Source organism: Anolis carolinensis, unplaced genomic scaffold (assembly GCF_035594765.1).
Source record: "Anolis carolinensis isolate JA03-04 unplaced genomic scaffold, rAnoCar3.1.pri scaffold_14, whole genome shotgun sequence".
In the NCBI taxonomy this organism is placed as follows: Eukaryota; Metazoa; Chordata; class Lepidosauria; order Squamata; family Dactyloidae; genus Anolis; species Anolis carolinensis.
The window spans coordinates 14,392,105-14,411,538 of NW_026943825.1; the positions used below are offsets into that span (position 1 = coordinate 14,392,105).

General features: G+C 41.8%; 2 protein-coding genes across 3 annotated transcripts; one reads left to right on the plus strand and one right to left on the minus strand.

Annotated features, from left to right (window-relative positions):
• Positions 1–5,049: 5,049 nt before the first annotated feature.
• On the minus strand, positions 5,050–7,925 carry li-ac-12 (keratin-associated beta-protein 12). The gene is made up of 2 exons (XM_003226333.4): positions 7,874–7,925; positions 5,050–6,052 (listed from the first exon to the last, which is right to left on the minus strand). The coding sequence occupies exon 2, from the start codon at positions 6,031–6,033 to the stop codon at positions 5,521–5,523; it is 513 nt and encodes a 170-aa protein (XP_003226381.2). The 5' UTR covers positions 6,034–6,052; positions 7,874–7,925; the 3' UTR covers positions 5,050–5,520.
• A 7,386-nt stretch (positions 7,926–15,311) lies between these two features.
• li-ac-13 (keratin-associated beta-protein 13) lies at positions 15,312–18,636 on the plus strand. Of its 2 annotated transcripts, none has more exons than XM_003226334.3 (2): positions 15,312–15,346; positions 17,725–18,636. In XM_003226334.3, the coding sequence occupies exon 2, from the start codon at positions 17,748–17,750 to the stop codon at positions 18,252–18,254; it is 507 nt and encodes a 168-aa protein (XP_003226382.2). In that variant the 5' UTR covers positions 15,312–15,346; positions 17,725–17,747; the 3' UTR covers positions 18,255–18,636. The 2 variants fall into 2 exon arrangements, with proteins under 2 accessions (XP_003226382.2, XP_016852281.2); XM_016996792.2 differs by having other exon boundaries at positions 15,312–15,340.
• Positions 18,637–19,434: the final 798 nt, after the last annotated feature.

The following is a 19,434-nucleotide window of genomic DNA, read 5'->3' on the forward strand; positions in this document are numbered from 1 at the left end:
CAAAACAGTATAAAAGCATCAGCTCTCTAGAGCTCCTCCAACAACTTGAATTCTCTCCAGTCCTTCACAGTTGCTCTTCAGAGAGGTGAGTATGTTCTTGCTAGAAGTAGCTGGGATCATAGATGAAATGAAATTTGCATGGTTGATGGTTGTTTTCTGTGAAAGAAAGAGGATCCGAACCAGAGCCAGTCCAACAATGAGGCGAATTAAGCGGTCGCTTCGGGCGCCAAACATACGGGGGCGCAGTTGAGGCTCCTTTTTCTGTTGATTTGTTGTAAACCGTGATGTTTTGGTGCTTAATTTGTAAAATCTTAATGTAATTTGATGTTTAATAGGCTTTTCCTTAATCCTTCCTTATTATCCAACATTTTCCCTTATCCAACGCTTTTATTTTTCAGTGATTGGTTGGGGGGGGGGGCACCAAAATTCTGTTCACCTACACTTGAAAAATACTTAGGGCCGGCTCTGATCCGAACTCATGAGTTGAGTACAAACTTTCATAGAATCATAGAATAGTAGAGTTGGAAGAGACCTCATGGGCCATCCAGTCCAACCCCCCGCTAAGAAGCAGGAAATCGCATTCAAAGCACCCCCGACAGATGGCCATCCAGCCTCTGTTTAAAAGCCTCCAAAGAAGGAGCCTCCACCATAGTCCGGGGAGAGAGTTCCACTGCCGAACAGCCCTTCTCACAGTGAGGAAGTTCTTCCTGATGTTCAGGTGGAATCTCCTTTCCTGTAGTTTGAAGCCATTGGTCTGCGCCCTTTGATAGAATCTTAGAATCATAGAGTTGAAAGAGGCCTTGTGGGCTATCCACTCCAACCCCCTGCCAAGAAGGAGGAAAATCGCATTCAAAAAGCCCCTGACAGATGGCCATCCAGCCTCTGTTTAAACGCCTCCAAAAAAGGAGCTGGAGCAGAGAGTTCCACCGATGAGCAGCTCTCACAGTGAGGAAGTTCTTCCTCATGTTCAGGTGGAGTGTCCTGTAAATTGAAGCCATTGTTCTGCGCCCTAGTCTCCAGGGCAGCAGAAAACAAGCTTGCTCCCTCCTTCCTATAACTTCCCCCCACATCTTGTTCCATGGCCCTTATCATGTCTCCTCTCAGCCTTCTCTTCTGCAGGCTCAGTTCTTTAAGCCGCTCCTCATAGGGCTTGTTCTCCAGACCTTTGATCATTTTAGTTGCCCTCCTCTGGACACATTCCAGCTTGTCAACATCTCCCTTGAATTGCAGTGCCCAGAATTGGACACAGTGTGATTCCAGGTGTGGTCTGACTAAGCCAGAATGGGCACTAGACCAATGACGGGCAAGCTTTTGCGCTTGGTGTGTCAAAATTCACCAAAAAACCTAGCATGACTTGGGTCGTGTGTCACTTTCAGAAATAAATATGTAAAAAAATTGCAATATGTAGTTTAAATAAAAAAATGTATAATTGTAATATATAACTGTATTTAATAAATCAAAAACTATTTACTACCCTTATTTCCATGTACAACGATCTATGGGACCTCTTGCAGTTTCTAGGCTGATTTCTCTCTATTCTAGTTTCAATGTAGTCATGAATAATGAATAATATAATAGTAATAATATGATAATATACTACAATAATAATAATAATAATAATAATAATAATAATAATAATAATAATATCTCCTAGCTTTGCCCGGCTAAGCGTTGCTGTGGCTTATGGGAATCCTTTGTTGGCCAGGTGGAGTAGGAGTGAATAGCCTTGCAGTCTCAAAGCCTGACCGTTTTCTGGAGTAGCTGGAGCTTTTTGTTGTATGAACGTAGAGGCATGGATGAGGGGTTGTGCTGCCAAGTTTAGTGTTTCTGGGATGTGTAATTTTGTTGTTTTGTCCTAGGCCGAAATTTCATTACCCTTATATATATATACTAGCTGTTCCCGGCCACGCGTTGCTGTGGCAAAGTATGGTGGTATGGGAAATAAAGTATTGAGGCATTGGTGGTAGTTAAGGTAAAGGGTAAAGGTTTTCCCCTGACGGAGCTTAGCCTTCTAACTGGCAGCAATTGGATAAAAAACAATTATTCCTCTCCCTCTAATTTGGACTTTATTTTTCTTTTCTTTTTGTTGTATGAACGTAGAGGCATGGATGAGGGGTTGTGCTGCCAAGTTTAGTGTTTCTGGGATGTGTAGTTTTGTCGTTTTGTCCTAGGCCGAAATTTCATTACCCTTTTAGATATATAGATAGATAAAAATGTAATGTGCATATTTCCCATGGAGTAAACAACAAAACCACTGGATCAAATCACACCAAATTTGGCCACAAAAGACGAAGTCATCCAATCAATCTGCTTGCGGCAGCGTGTCAGCAAAAATGGCTAGGTGTGTCAGTGCTGGCATGCATGTCATAGGTTGGCCATCACTGCACTAGACACTAGACTCCTATTTATACAGGCCTAAATTCCATTGGCTTTCTTAGCTGCCACATCACATTGTTGGTTCATGTTGTATGCTAATCTCTCCCCATTTTCTTGTTTCTTGCAGACTCTCTCCCATCACTCCAACATGTCTTGCTGTCCACCACCTTGTTGCCCGCCATCCTGCACTATCCCATCATGCTCCTCCATGCCAATGTATGGCCTTGGTGGCACTGGCGGAACTTCTGGTGGTGGAAGAAGTGTCTCCACTAGAGAGCTTGGGACCGTAGCTGGGGTAACTCCTCAATCCGTCAGCCAGCTCCCATCCTCGGAAGTTGTGATCCAGCCAGCCCCTTTCATCATGGTCGTTCCAGGACCCATCTTGTCTTCCAGCTGTGAACCCATTTACGTTGGGGGTGCCACTTCTCCTGGTGGAGGTGGATTTGGTGGTCGTCTTGGATCTTCTTCCATGGGAAGCTGTGGCGTCCGTTGTCTCCCTTGCTAGATCCTTAAGGACTGTCTAAACTGGAACATGAAGAAGGAAAGGACTACCTGAGACATTCAAAGTCGACGATTCAGACCTGGGTTTCCGTGGGTTGTGAGCGATCTATATCTTCATCCAACATGTTGGGACTATGAAGTGCCCCCAGCATTTGGAAACTCAGGTCCACATCTCTCTTTCAATCTTCTACTATTCATCTCTTGAATCTGTGCTTGAGGACGTAGGCCTGAAAATCAAACATAATAACTGTCTGAAATGCGATGTCAGGCTTAAGAGGGCTGTGGATGCTTCATGATGTTGAAAGCTTGAGGATTCTGGTCACTCTTTACAGCTTTTCATATATGGTATTGCTTTGCTGCACAGAATCTTTTCTTTGTAAATCTCTCTCTTTCCTAATAAATCACTTTGCATCATCATATTTGTCTGCTAATTTTCTTCATGTGTCAAAGAGTCCAATTCCACCTTTCTTAGAAATACTCAAGCCAAGTCCACTAGGAATGGGTTGGGTGTCAATAGAAGTCACTCTAGGATTTAGTTTGAAGTTTAAGCAGCAATCCAAAGTGTTGAAACCCAACCCAGAACAGGTCAAGGACCTTGAATAAATATTTTCAAATTTATATTAAAAGTCACACTTCCTTCACTAGGGAATGATGCCACCAGGATTTGTGCAAATGAGATGGGACTAATTCTTGGTTGTGGTAGTGGTGTAATTGAGGTGAAGCTTTCCAAGTCCCCAATGTGTCCCAATGTTCTAAAAGTTGCCCAACCTTGTCTAAATGTTACATAGTTGTAAAAGAAGAATGAAAGGTGTTTATTCAAAGACATCCAATCTGAGTTTGAGAAATAAAACACAGCAATTCCAGAGGTCCAAACAAAAGCAAACAATAAGAATGTTCGCCACTTGGGTGTCTACTTCCCAAGATATGGTTGTCTTCCATTCTCATGTACCAAATGTAATCTTCAAGAGACTTGGCAACATGTTTATTGCAGTTTGACAACATATTGAGTCGTCTCTGCCAAAGAGTGCTGCTGCCTAACCAAACTACAAATCTAATGATTCCATAGCATTGAACCATGGCAGTTGAAATGGGATCAAACTGTGTTCATGCTATATAAGAAAGCAGTGGCATTACTTAAGCACAAACACCATCTACTGGTCTCTTTATATTATAGCAGCTCAATTTGGTGACAACTTGGTGGAATGTGTCTGTATCTCCTCCAGATAATAGACATAATGGATGATCTGCATAGGGAACTTGATAGGTGCAGTGTATCCCTGTTGGTTCTCTTAGATGTCTCAGCTGCCTTTGATATTGTAGACCATTGTATCCTTCCAAGACACCTTGTGGGAATAGGGCTTGGAGGCACTGTTCTGCAGTGGCTCCAGTCCTTCCTGGAGGGTTGTTCTCAGAAGGTGTTGTTGGGGGACATCCCACAACCATTGACTTGTAGGGCCCAGTACTGTCTCCCATATTGTTTAACATCTATATGAAGCCACTCTGGGAGATGGAATTTTGGAGTACAATATCATCTGTTCGTAGATGACAGTATGTTTACTGTTGTGTCTATGATGTGGCATCGAATTTTTGCCATCATTTATAAGCCGCTCTGGGTGCTTTTCGGGGTGAGAAAGGAAGGGTATAAATATAATAAACAAATAAATAATACATTTAAATGCTCATCAGGACTGTAATGAATCTGTCTGGGAAGAAGTGATCGTTTTTTCAGTACTAAATAATTTAATCCATCACTAATAGTGTTCTCTGACTTTGAATGAATTTTGCAAGATGGAGCTTATGAGGTTCCCCTTCCAAAGGTTCTTTTAGTTTTCCCACTTCGATGGGAACATTTTTATAAGTTCAAGTGGCTCCCAAAGGATCTCAGGGAAGAAAATGACATAGGACCCACCCGATATATCCGGAGAAGAGGACAAGACAATAGCCCTTCTGTATTCTATGCCTATCACTAGATAGGGTGGCATGTTCTATAACATCTGATTGGTCTATTTTAGTGTCCAATTGAAGGTGGGAGGGCCTGGAGGTTTGCCTACCAGCATCCAGTAACCTAAAAAAAAAGATCCCCATTCTGTCTAATGGTAAGGCTGCTCCACTCATAGTCCTACCCACAGGGATGGTTCATACACACACCATAACAAGATCAGAAAACCAACGTTATCATGCAGAATCAGCTTTATTCAAGACTGAAAGGAGACAAATCCAGAAGGAACACAACGGTTCAGAAAAGGACAAATAATAAATAATACAGGTGAAGAGACAGCTTCTCCATTGCACAATTCAAGTTCTTGCTTTGGCAATTAGTGAGGCAAATTAACGTAACTCATTTCAGTTAGTTCTTTGCATCATATTCAACAGGAGTGGTTCAGGAATCCTATGGTCTTTAGTTTACTCAGCAAGAAGGTCACATACAGAGAAGAACACAAATAGAAGGAACAGAGAGGGATGCATTTAGATGGAAAGCAGGATGATGAAAGAGATGCATGTGCCTGGTTTCCACTGGTACTGAACACTGTCCCAGTTTCCATGGACTTCATCCAGCAGAAAGTGCTCAGCTCAGCTCAGGCTTGGGTGTTCCGTTGTGAGATATTCCGTTGTTCCATTTCCGGGCCAAATGTCCATGAGAACTTAAATACCGAGACCACAGATGGAGCCTTTCCCCACCAGGGATCCACGACGGCCACCAAGACGACCACTGAGATACCCACCAGTGTATCCAATACCTAATCCATTACCAAATCCACTACCAAATCCACTACCATATCCACTACCAAATCCACTAATGCCAACTCCGCTAACAGCACATGGAGTGTGGCCTCCAACGAGAAGAGGCTCAGGGGTGGCAGAGAGGATGGGGCCTGGGATGGTGACCACAAATGCGGGTTGCTCCATCACAACTTCTGATGGGGGGATTTGGTTGATACAGGATGGCTGAACTCCCGAGAGAACTCCCAGGTTGGCTGCAGATTCAATGCTGCCCGCAAGGCCATAGCCAGAGCCGATGCCAGAGCCGTAACCGATGCCAGAGCCAATGCCATAGTTAAAACCTCTGCCAAAGCTTCTGGAGCCTCCGGATCCGAAGCCAACGACTGGAGCGGCTTCGCAGGATGGGACAGCAGAGGAAGGTCCACAGTTGGCCATTGTGTTGAGTGATGGAAGTCTGAAAAAAATAGAGAGGGATCATGAGACATGCAAAGCAGAAGAAGACTACCAGCACCCACCAGTAATGGAACCAACAGATCTCCCCAATGAATTTTATTCATTTCGTCCCAGTCTCTATAAATACATGGATTTGAATTGTGTTATCTCTACAAACCTTTGGAATCACTCCCAAAGCATCTATCCTTAGTGCAGTTGTCCCCTGGTATTTTGGCCTACAACTCCCAGAAATCCCAGGTTGAGAATCACTGCTCTAGAGTGTAGCAGCAAGGGTTTAGATCAGTGGTTGTCAACCTATGAGTCCCCAGGTATTTTGACTTACAATTCTCAGGAATCCCAGGCTGAGAACTACTGCTCTAGAGTGTAGCAGCAAGGGTTTAGAACAGTGGTTCTCAACCTGTGAGTCCCCAGGTATTTTGTCTTACCATTCTCAGAAATCCCAGGCTGAGAACCACTGCTCTTAGAGTATAGCAGCAAGGGTTTAGATCAGTGGTTGTCAACCTGTGGGTTCCCAGGTGTTTTGGCCTACAACTCCCAGAAATCCCAGGTTGAGAACCACTGCTCTTCGAGTATAGCAGCAAGGGTTTAGATCAGTGGTTCTCAACCTGTGGGTTCCCAGGTGTTTTGACTTACAATTCTGAGAAATCACAGGCTGAGAACCACTGCTCTAGAGTGTAGCAACAAGGTTTTAGATCAGTCAATCTGTGAGTCCCCAGGTGTTTTGACTTACAATTCTCAGAAATCCCAGGTTGAGAACCACTGCTCTAGAGTGTAACAGCAAGGGTTTAGATCAGTGGTTGTCAACCTGTGAGTCCCCAAGTATTTTGACTTACAATTCTCAGAAATCCCAGGCTGAGAACTACTGCTCTAGAGTGTAGCAGCAAGGGTTTAGATCAGTGGTTCTCAACCTGTGGGTTCCCAGGTGTTTTGACTTACAATTCTCAGGAATACCAGGCTGAGAACCACTGCTCTAGAGTGTAGCAGCAAGGGTTTAGATCAGTGGTTCTCAACCTGTGGGTTCCCAGGTGTTTTGACTTACAATTCTGAGAAATCACAGGCTGAGAACCACTGCTCTAGAGTGTAGCAGCAAGGGTTTAGATCAGTGGTTCTCAACCTGTGGGTTCCCAGGTGTTTTGACTTACAATTCTCAGGAATACCAGGCTGAGAACCACTGCTCTAGAGTGTAGCAGCAAGGGTTTAGATCAGTGGTTCTCAACCTGTGGGTTCCCAGGTGTTTTGACTTACAATTCTGAGAAATCACAGGCTGAGAACCACTGCTCTAGAGTATAGCAGCAAGGGTTTAGATCAGTGGTTGTCAACCTGTGAGTCCCCAGGTGTTTTGTCCTACAACTCCCATAAATCCCAGCTAGTTTACCAGCTGTTAGGATTTCTCAGAGTTGAAGGCCAAAACATCTGGGGACCCACAGGTTGAGAACCACTGCCCTAGTTGAACCCCAGTTGTTGTATTCTCTGCAAAAAGATTATTAGGAAGATCTCAATATATCTTTCTTCAAAAATGTGGACCCAAGGTAGGCTATGAGTCTATGAATTAAACTAAATACAATATTGTTAAAACACACAACAGATCAACACAGAATTGTGTCACTGGTTGGCATCAAAACCAATCTAAACAACAACTAACTCCTTAGTTAAGAGGGACGTCAACGGAAGGAGAAAGTAGCTGTGATACTGTCCCCTCCTGAAACACTTGTTGGAAAATTCAGACAAATAATTTTTAATCACTGCATTTTCCATGCTTTCCCAAATGGATAAAGAATTTCAGAGATAGTTGCACACAGTGCTAGAGTTACGATGAGCTTACCTGCTCTTTGGAGGAAGACAAGTTGAACCTTCGACTGGTTGTGAGATGAAGCTGTAGAGAGAGCTTGTTGTGGAGGTGCTTTTATACCATTTTCCCAGAATGAGTGACGGCTTGGAAACGCCCGTTGTGTCCTGAGGTGTTAATAAGCTCCTATCAAAATTTTTGCATATGCATCATGACACCCATTTATCTTGATGACTCTTAACAAATGAAGGAAATAATTAATATTTTGCCAGGTCTTCAGAATATTTCAAAGCCATCTCTGGGTACTGTTTTGTTCTGTTACTTGTTTTCTTTCTTCCTTTCCCTTGGGAATGGTATTCAGAGATACCCTTAAAAGACTAGATATCTTTGTGTCTCTTTGATTCCTGGAATACTGGGAGTTGTAGTTTTACCAGGATTTCAACCTTCTCTGCTGGGTTTTTATTAAACTCCCAGTACTCCCACTACTCCATAGGACTGGGTTACAGCAGTTAAAAGAGTGTGAAATTGCATTCATTCTATAGTTTAGAGCCAGCCAAAGACTGGAGAAGGCAACCATGAAGCCAGATTCATCCTGACCTTCTTAGTTCAGCTTTTGATGTTTGTGAATGAAAGTTAGATGTCAGGAAAGCTAACAAGAAAAAGAACTTTTAATTTGAGAAATGTTCCACAGATACCATGTATGTCTGAGAAAACAAATAAATACGTCTTAGATCAAGCCTGAACCTTCATTAGAACATTCCCTAGAAATTCATGTGGTCCTCAGACTGAAAGATCTCAAGATGTTATGAGGCCTTTATAGTCAATCCTAGCAGCTCTTATCCAAAACCTACCAACATTTTGTGTGTCCGTGATGCCAAAGTTATTTGTTTTTAGGTCATCTCCAACTTTTAATTTGAGAAATGTTCCACAGATAATGAATGTCTGAAAAAACAAATAAATAGGTCTTAGATCAAGCCTGAAGCTTCATTAGAACATTCCCTAGAAATTCATGTTGTCCTCAAACTGAAAGATCTCACAATGTTATGAAGCCTTTATAGTCAATCCTAGCAGCTCTTATCCAAAACCTACAAACATTTTGTGTGTCCATGATGCTGATGTTATCTGCTTTTAGGACATCTCCAACTTCTGGGGCCCCAATCCTGGAGTTTTCCTGGTAAGAGTTAATCAGGCCATTGCCTTCTCTAAAGGTTGACCCACCGAAAGGCATGGAATGCTGTCCATAAAAGAGTAGGAATTGGAATCTGGTTTCCCAGAGTCCTGATTCCACACTCAAACCACTACATAACAAATTCTGCATTACAGTTTCCTCAACAAGTAAATCTACTATACAATGTCAAAAGATCTTCAACATGACTCCAATCTAGGACATTTCTATCCTATGTTTTATCCAAGGTAGGTCTTGCCATTGCCTTCTTCTGAGGCCAGGAGAGTTTGCCTTGTCTCAAAAAAGGTATTTCCTGGACCTAAAATCATTCCAAAACATGGTGAGATTGCTCCCATGACACCTAGAAACTTTTGGGGGGGGGGGGGTATAGAAGCTCCCTGGCTACATTTTGCCCATCATTTCTTCTTAGATCCTAAGAAGAAGGTGGAAGAGGCAACAAGGGGATGTGCTATTCTGCACCTGATCCTCACCAACACTGAGGTCCTGCTCAATGGAGTGGGAGTGGTGGGATCCTTAGATGGGAGTGACCATGTGCTCCTGGATTTTGTGATATGGAGGAAAGGGGAAACTAAAGGCCTCATCCCACTTATCTTTTTTTTTGCATTTTAGGATGCTAAAGGGATAGTCCATCAATGCAGGGACATGCTGCCCATCACATGACGTTTGCTGGATTTTCTGTTGAAGCCCCATCCTCAACTGGAGTGGAAGTGGTGGGATCCTTAGGTGGGAGTGGTCACATGCTCCTGACGCGAGAAGGCTTCTGTGCTGGTACGGCTGTCCCAGAAGCTCCGACTTTATTTTCTAGCTGCTAATGTCTGCAGTCATAGGACAGGCCGCCTGACAATCATCATTAAGTTTGGTTCCACCCCTTGTTCAGGGCTCTGGGAGGGAAGGAGCCATTTTTAAGTTAGTCTCACTAAGGAAGTTAAGCTATAGGACGCAGACCAGCTCATCCCATAGAAAAGCTTCATACCTCATGAACATCCGGGGATATAGAACATCTGAGGAAACAGAAACGGAAATTCCAGGGGAAAGGTCCCAAAAGCTCTGGCTGAGAGCTTACAGCCTCTCAGCCTCACAGCTCCTGAGGGAAACAGCCCTAAGTTTCTAAAGACTCAAAGAGAGAACAGCATCACAGATTCACGGAACTCCAACTGAAACATCTGCAAGCCTTGGCTGGTAGGTCCACTCGATACCCAGACGCATTTGGAATCGGTAGTGGGTCCCACATCAGCTAGGCCCATATTGATAGACAGCCTGGGAGAGGTTATGAGAAGGTTTTCACAGTTATACAAAGCCAATTGCCTGTCCCCTGGGGACAAGACTGAAAGGGCCAACAGTTTATTAAGGAAACTTTGAAGTGTTATTTGACTCCTTGAAGATTTATTATTTGTTCATCAATAAAGACTTTGTTATCACATTAAAGACCCAAAGGACTTTCCTTGTTCAGGAAAATTCTCAAGAACCTCTCTTTGAGGCGCCCTGGCTTCCTGCTGGGCATAAAGTATACATCCTATACAAAGACAATAGTTACAGGCCCAGCACGCGACAGAACAGCTTCTATGTTGTGCTGGCTTCAATGGAGCCCTGGAGTCTAGAACTTGGAGCAATGGCTTCAAATTACAGAAAAGGAGATTCTACTTGGACATTAGGAAGAGCCTTGGAATGTAGTGGAGGCTCCTTATTTGGAGGCTTTTAAACTGAGGCTGGATGGCCATCTATCAGGGGTACTTTGTGCTTTTTCTACATGGCAGGGGGTTGGATTAGATGGCCCATGTGGTCTCCTCCAACTAAGATTCTATGATTCTCTAAATTTCTCCCCCAGTGAGGGGCATTTTCAGAAGGACGTTCCAGAAGAAGACAAAGCAATTTCCAGAAATCTTGTCACCTTTGTCAGGAAGGATGTGGTATAGGACATCCTAACATGGAATCCCTAATAGGTTTCAGTGACACACACCTACCAAAATGTTCATTTCTTTATCTGATTCCCAGCAACACAACATAACATGCTTTGATGTTAGATGGGGAAACACATTTCTTGCTAAGTTGGCTTGTTCCCATTACGGTAATTTAAGGAAACAAGATGATATCCCAGATAAGGAGAACAAAAGCTGCAATCAAAGCCAGTTTCTACCTCAAACACAGAATGTTTGCAGAAATCAATATAACACAGATATTCTCTAGTTCCCTTTGGGATGAGTCAGAGAGTGGCAGACGGCAAATCAATTCCCAGTTGATGCTCTAATAGCATGGTTTTGATCAATGATCGATCTCTGTTAGGACCAAAAATGGATTTTCCCCGTCATCTCCATACATTGGAGATGACTTTGTTTAGAGGAGCATTGTTTAGAGGTGCAGAGATGAACATTAGATGTGTGAATCTAATGTAAAGTGTACGATGCAAATACCTATTTCCAGGTTAGTCCAAGAATTTGGACGTTGTCAACAGTTTTGGAGAGCTATCAAAAGTCTCCTCCAGCACAGAGCACAATCAGCAGCTGACGGAAGTGGAAGGCATCAAAGTGCAAGCATTATCCCGACCACAAAGTGCTTAAATGCTGCTGACTCTGTCAGCTTACCCATGGAGCACTAAGCTTAGGGATGGCACACCAAAATCTGCCTTTTCCCACATTCAGACTTCTTGAATCTTCTGCTGAAGTCAACATTGCATATCCCATGCACTTGTCCACTGAGCTTCAAAGAAACACGGGAAGCCATTATCTAATGTTGCTAATGTGGAGCATTAGCAATGGACAATTAAGATAATATGATGATGATGGTAGTGAAGATGACGACAATGATATTCATTTGTAGCACTCCTTTTTCCCAGTATAGGTTTCAAGCAGAGCCGGCCCTAGGTATTTTTCAAGTGTAGGCGAACAGAATTTTGCCCCCCCCAAACCAATCACTGAAAAATAAAAGAGTTGGATAAGCGAAAATGTTGGATAATAAGGAGGGATTAAGGAAAAGCCTATTAAACATCAAATTACATTAAGGTTTTACAAATTAAGCACCAAAACATCATGTTTTACAAGAAATCAACAGAAAAAGCAGTCTCGACTGCGCCCCCGTATGTTTTGCGACCGAAGCGACCGCTTAATTCGCCTCATTGTTGGACCGGCCCTGGTTTCAAGTGGGCTTATAAATCTTCAAACAAACATAGCTCTGGATTTATTTCATCCAAAAGTGGAAAATGTAATAACTACCAATAATATTCCAACCAATTAAAATATAGCCTGACATATTTAGATCCATTGTTAGACCAATGGATCCCAACCTTTTTTTGACCAGGAACCACTTGACCAGGGACCTCTTTCTAACATTAATACCAAAAGAGTTACAAATCAGTTTTTGGTCAACTTTAGATTTGGTTTGGTTATTTGAGGTGCTGGTTCAGAAAATTACATTGGATAGACCACATCAGCTCTAGTTTCTGATACAGAACATATGCTATCCAGTAGTCACCATCTGCTCGCCCACAGGAAACCATATTTAATAATTTAGAGCTGATGTGATCTATCCAATGCAATTTTCTGAATCAGTATCCTAAATAACCCCAGGGTCAGGCCTAATAACTCCCCAATAACTCCAAGAACAGGCCTAGAAACGAAGACACGTGGAATGGCTCCATTCAGGGGAGAGAGGAGGAGGAGTAGCAACAGTCAGGAGGCTTGCTGTCATGCCTTTCATGGATAGTCAGCCTCCCCCATCCCAATATCCCCATTGCCTCGACACTATAAGGTTTAACAAGACCACTTGCTCTCTTTGCAACAGTGTAGTAACTGTGAGGCCACGGACCATATTTTAGTTCTTGGGGACCACTAGTGATCCACCAAACACAGTAAACCATATTTAACAATCTCAAGCTGATGTGGTCTATCCAATGCAATTTTCTGAATCATCACCCCAAATAACCTCAAGAAGAGGACTAAAAATGAAGCCACGAAGAATTTTTTTTTTGGTTGGGCTGTGTTATTATCTGTAGTAGTAATAGTGAGGCTGCAGACAATATTTTAGTTCTTGTGGACCACTGATGGTCCACGGACCACAGGTTGGGAATGACTGTGTGTTTTTAAAAAATATATATTCTTTATTAGAAATTTTCCATACATTTCACTAAAAACACATGGGTTGGAGGGTAGGGGACTCTGGGTGGGGGTAAGGTTGTGTGGATGGGTTTGGGGAGAGGGGGAGGTATAGACTTGTTGGGTAGTGGGGGGGGGGTTAGGGAGATTAAAAAAAGAGAAAAAAAATAAAAGGAAAAAAAATAAAAATAAAAGAAAATGGTCTTCCCAGTCTCTCCTGACAAGATACAGTTCCATCAGTTTTATCCTCTTCCGTAGCCTTTGTTTGGGTCCTTTTACTTTTGAGAGTGTATATATTTCTAGTTGAAGATCTCGGCCTTTCTATCTGTTAAGAAAAGTTGAGTGTTGTTCTATTTGGTAAGTTGTCTTTTCTCCTATTTCTATTTAATTCTTCTCCTTTTTATTTATATAATCCTCTACTTGTCTCCAATCTGTCTCTTTTCTTGGTTTTCCCTGTTGGGAGGCCATTAGAAAGGTTAGTCTATCCATGTTTTTTTTATATCTGAGACTTTTATTAGCCAATCTGCCTTATTAGGTATTTCCTTTTGTCTCCAAAATCTCCCAAATATAATTCTTGCTGCTGTCGTTAAATATGTTATGATTTTTTCCTCATTTGAGCCTGGTGGGAAGTCTGTTAGGAATGGTGGGAGCTGAAGTCCAAAACACCTGGAGGGCCAAAGTTTGCCCATGCCTGATCTATACTAATTCAGTTCCATGGATGGAATCATAAGGCAACAGGCAATTTGATGGTACAGCAGAGTCTCACTTATCCAACGTAAACGGGCCGGCAGAACATTGGATAAGCGAATATGTTGGATAATAAGGAGGGATTAAGGAAAAGCCTATTAAACATCAAATTAGGTTATGATTTTACAAATGAAGCACCAAAACATCATGTTATACAACAAATTTGACAGAAAAAGTAGTTCAATACTCAGTAATGTTATTGGCCTACAGGTCGTATATGACCCCCCAGAAATTAGGGAAATTTGACAAAAACACAAATACAAAATGCTGGAAGTGTGGAAAGAAAGAGGGATCGTATTTCCACATGTGGTGGACGTGCGAAAAGGCCCAAAAATACTGGAAAAGGATACAGGAAAAATTAGAAAAAATATTGGAGATTAGAATACCATTTAAAGCAGAAACATTTTTATTAGGGATACACAAAATAAAAATAGAAAATAATGAAGACAAATTATTATTCTTACTAACAACAGCGGCAAGGATTTGCTATGCCAAATTATGGAAGAGAGAAGAAATCCCAGAGGAAGACGATTGGCTGATAAAGGTGCTTGACATACGTAACATGGACAGGCTGACTTTCTTACTAGCAAAAAATAAAGGAGAACCAATCAAAGAAACAAATTGGGACAGAATGATGGAAAACCTAAAACGGATAGATGAGAGAAAGAAACAAAAATAGATGATAAAGGAAAAGGAAAGACAAAATATAAAGAGAAAAAAAGATAACCTCAACAGAAAGGAGAAGGAAATAAGAAGAAAAGGAGTTGGAATTTAAGGAGAAATTAAGGAAGAAAGAAAAGGCAAATTACCTTGAAGAAACTGCCGAGAAGTCATTTTTATATTCACTTTTTTAAATCTTTTTTTTTCTTTCCTGTCTTCTCTTGTCCTTTTCTCTCCTTTTCTTTTTTGCCCAATTAGGGGTTTTTGCTTTTTATTATTCTGTTAAAACTAATAAAGATTATTTTATATATATATATATAAAATACTCAGTAATGTTATGTAGTAATTACTGTATTTACGAATTTAGCACCAAAATATCACGATGTATTGAAAACATTGACTACAAAAATGCGTTGGATAATCCAGAACGTTGGATAAGCAAGTGTTGGATAAGTAAGACTCTACTGTACATACAAAAATATTCAACGTGGCTTGTTGTCCTCCGTCCATTGTCCCACCCAAGTCAATGGATGGAGAAGGATAAGCCTGAATGAAAATCCACACAGGATAGACAAGACGAAAGGAAATGATTCTGCATTATCTCTTTGTCCTCCCATGTAAGGAGCTGAGGGAAGCACAAGTTTTGGCTCTGATTACTCTGGAGTCATTAAAGTAATTTTGCAGGTGATTTCGGAGCGTCGTTCATTAAGAGCTTAATTGTAACGGGATGTCACTCAGCCCTGAAGGACTTCACCAAAACTATAAAAGCCCTTGCCTCTTCACAGTCCTCCATCAGCTTCATCGCTTGTCTTCTACTCATCCGAGGTACTGGTAAGCATGGCTTATTCACTGCACTTAAATCTGCATCTCTTTAAAGAGTGTTAGCATGTTAGTTTGAAGGTATAATGTTCTAAGATCTAATTCTTATTGCCTGGTCCCAACTGAGACAGACTCACTAAATCAAGTTGGAACGGAAGGACTAGTAACCAAATAAGTCTTCTAAAGTTGGAGTTAAATGATTCTACTAATATCTCAAGGGTTCTACATGTGTTTGTGTTTTATATGTCTGAAGAAGACTTCCTATAGAACCCTTTTTAGTCTTTGAATCTTTGGAGATGTAGTGATGCACCAAACCTTGGCTGATTCAACATCACATTTCCATCATACTGCTAAGATTGGTCAACAAACTTAACTCAATGGAATAGTTCTTCTTTTAGGAAACTGGATTACCATATATACTCGAGATAAGCTGAGTTTTTCAGCCCTTATTTATGAGCTGAAAAAGCCTCCCCCGGCTTATAATCGGGTCAAGGCTGGCAACTGAGCTTGCAGGCTATTGCTTGCAATATGGGGTCTATTTCTCTCTTCTCCTCCCTTATCAGTGTGTTTACTTTTGCAAAGCCTGCAGGCTCTTGCTTGCAATATGTGATCTATTTCTGTCTTCTCCTCCTTTATCAGTGTGTTTTCTTTTGCAAAGCCTCCCTCACTCTTAATCAAAGGATGTTTTGAAAAGAGAAAGACTTCCTTGCAAGTCAGGAAGAAGAAAAATATATATTCATTAATCTTATGGAAGCATTTTCCCCTGAAATATTTGTTAAACTCTCCTACAGATATATAGGCATTAACCCTTTGCAAGCTTTTGCCATCTCTAAGTACCTTTATATGTGTATCTATCTATATACGTTAATTTTATATATGAATTTGCCCTCATATGTTTGCAGGTCTTTGCAAATCCTTTATACATATAGATCCATGTACCTGTGTATCTGTAGCCATATACATTAATTATATATATGAATTTACCCTCATATGTTTGCAAGTCTCTGCAAATATCTATATAAAGAGAGATGTCTGGATAGATATGAATATATTCTTACCTACCTATATATAGGGCTTGCAAATATTACAGGGGGGGATAAACACACAAATATATATAGACATGTCTAGATAGATATGAATACATATATGTGTGTGTGTGTATATATATATATATATATATATATATATATATATAGAGAGAGAGAGAGAGAGAGAGAGAGAGAGAGAGACACAGAGAGAGAGGTAAAGGTTTCCCCTGACATTAAGTCCAGTCATGTCTGACTCTAGGGGTTGGTGCTCATCTCCATTTCTAAGCCGGAGAGCCGGCATTGTCTGTAGACACCTCCAAGATCATGTGGCCGGCATGACTATGACTGCATGGAGCACCGTTACCTTCCTGCCGGAGCGGTACCTATTGATCTACTCACATTAGCATGTTTTCGAACTGCTAGGTTGGCAGAAGCTGGAACAACAGCAGGCGCTCACTCCACTCCGGCTCTCTCTCTCTCTCTCTCTCTCTCTCTCTCTCTATATATATATATATATATATATATATAGCTTGCAAATATTGTAGAGGAAATGCACACACACACACAGAGGGATTTGCAAACGTTTCAGGGGGAAATGCATATGTGAAATTAGTATCCATAATTATAGATCTATATCTAACTCTACCTTGTTTGTATAAGCATTGAATGTTTGCTTGTTAGTATGCTAGAAGCCGGCCTTAGTCCCCATGGAGAGATAGGGTGGGATCCAAATGAAATTTTCATCATCATCATCATCATCACCACGTTATTGTTGATACCATATTCTTTTTGTTGCCCCTACTTTTCGACTTATAGGGCTAGTTTATTGTTTTTCTTTGAAATACGATAAATATTCAAAAACATTTAACCTACTAGGGTTGTTGTATGTTTTCCGGGCTGTATGGCCATGTTCTAGAAGTATTCTCTCCACGTTTCGCCCACATCTGTGGCAGGCATCCTCAGAGGTTGTGAGAATGCCTGCCATAGATGTGGGTGAAACGTCAGGAGAGAATACTTCTAGAACATGGCCATACAGCCCGGAAAACATACAACAACCCTGTGATTCTGGCCATGAAAGCCTTCGACAACACATTTAACCTACTGATGCCTCGATTAATGAAATTTTATTGGTATCTATTTTTATTTTGAAATTTACCCGTAGCTGCTGCATTTCCCACCCTCGTCTTATATTCGAGTCAATAAGTTATCCCAGTTTTTTGTGGTAAAATTAGGTGCCTCGGCTTATATTTGGGTCGGGCTTATATTCGAGTATATACGTTAATAGTTTGGTGGTGTTGGGGTAAGTAGGTTCAACTTGATGTGCTTTTGGTTCTTTTCATGATCTCGCTCATGTTCTTCCAGACTCATCTCCTTCACGCAACATAATGGCCAACTGTGGACCTTCCTCTGCTGTCCCATCCTGCGAAGCCGCTCCAGTCGTTGGCTTCGGATCCGGAGGCTCCAGAAACTTTGGCAGAGGTTTTGGCTATGGCATTGGCTATGGCATTGGCTCTGGCATCGGCTTCGGCTCTGGCATCGGTTCTGGCTATGGCCTTGGGGGCAACATTGAATCTGCAGCCAACTTGGGAATTCTCTCCGGAGTGCAGCCATCCTGCATCAACCAGCTCCCCCCAATAGAAGTCGTGATGAAACCAGCTCCAGTTGTGATCACCGTCCCAGGCGCCATCCTCTCTGCCACCCCTGAGCCTGTTGAAGTTGGAGGCTATGCCCCCTGTGCTGTTGGTGGTGTTGGCATCGGTGGAAGTGGATTAGGTAGTGGATTAAGTAGTGGATTAGGTAGTGGATTCTATGGTGGGAATCTCGGTGGGCGCCTTGGGGGCAATTATGGACTCCTGAGAGGAAGAGGCAACAACTGTGGCCCCTGCGTGTAACTTCTCATGGACTTCTGGCCAGGAAAAGGAACAATGGAACAGTCATTCTTTGGTTTAGCTGAGCTGAGCACCACCTTCCTGGATGAAGTCCATGGGAGCTGGGACAGTGTTTGGCATCCTTAAGAATAAGGCCCACCTATCCTTTTGACCATTCTACTTTCAATCTCAAAATATCCCTCTCTGTTCCCGCTATTTATGTACCTTTCTTTATTTCCCTGCCACCTTTCATCTGAACAGAACAGAAACAGTACATTCAAGACAAAGTAATAACTCTAACCATGTGATGGAAAAGCTGTTTATTCACTCATGTTCTTTATGATTTCTTCTCCTCTCAAATTTGCCTGTGTTCAGTCTTTAATAAAACTAATTCTGCATGATAAAACTGGTTTTCTCGTTTTGTTTCAACTCAAGAGTGCAGGCATCATTCCATGCCCTGGACCAAGGGATGGGCAGTAGGAATGTCCAATCGATGAAAAAAATGTTTCATCGGGGCGCCAGCGCTTCGAAATAGAAACTATTTCCGATTTTTTCACCCAAAAATTTCGAATATTTTTGAAAATTCATAATGATTCTAAATGTTTCTAAAATGGCGGGCGCACATGCGAAATCGCCAAAAAAACCCGACACTTGGGGGGGACGGACTTCTACAGGGCTCTCCCTTATTTCTGGAGCTATCCTCATCAAATTTGGTACAGTGGGAGAACACATTCAACACTCTTAGCTCAACAAATTGCAGAACGTTTCCTTAAAATTCGAATCTTAAAATTCGTATCTTTTGGCGAATTTTCATAACTTTTTATAATACACTATTTTTTATATTTGAAGAAACCTGTTCCTGGTTTGAAAGTCTTATTTCCTGTTCAACTGGGTTTTTACCACTGTGAAATGGACCAGTGACCACGCCAAGAAATGCTCTGGCAAGGTGTGCAAAGAAACTTTGAAAACTAGAAATTCCCTTGTTATATTTTTAAGCAAGAAGGGCACTGGAAATCAGTGGTGTGTCTTGCTATGTGATCCCACAAGCAACAAACGCGATGCCTTGCTTTCCTTTGTTAATGTACCAGTGACCAACCTGGCCAATGCTCTGGCAAGGTGTGCAAAGAAACTTTGAAAACTAAATTCCCTTGCTATATTTGTAAGTAAGAACTCTGGAAATCAATGGTGTCTCTGGCTATGTGAT

Excerpts from the sequence above, each read along its gene's own strand:
- li-ac-12 (XM_003226333.4), bottom strand. The coding sequence starts at position 6,033 with ATGGCCAACTGTGGACCTTCCTCTGCTGTCCCATCCTGCGAAGCCGCT.
- li-ac-13 (XM_003226334.3), top strand. The coding sequence starts at position 17,748 with ATGGCCAACTGTGGACCTTCCTCTGCTGTCCCATCCTGCGAAGCCGCT.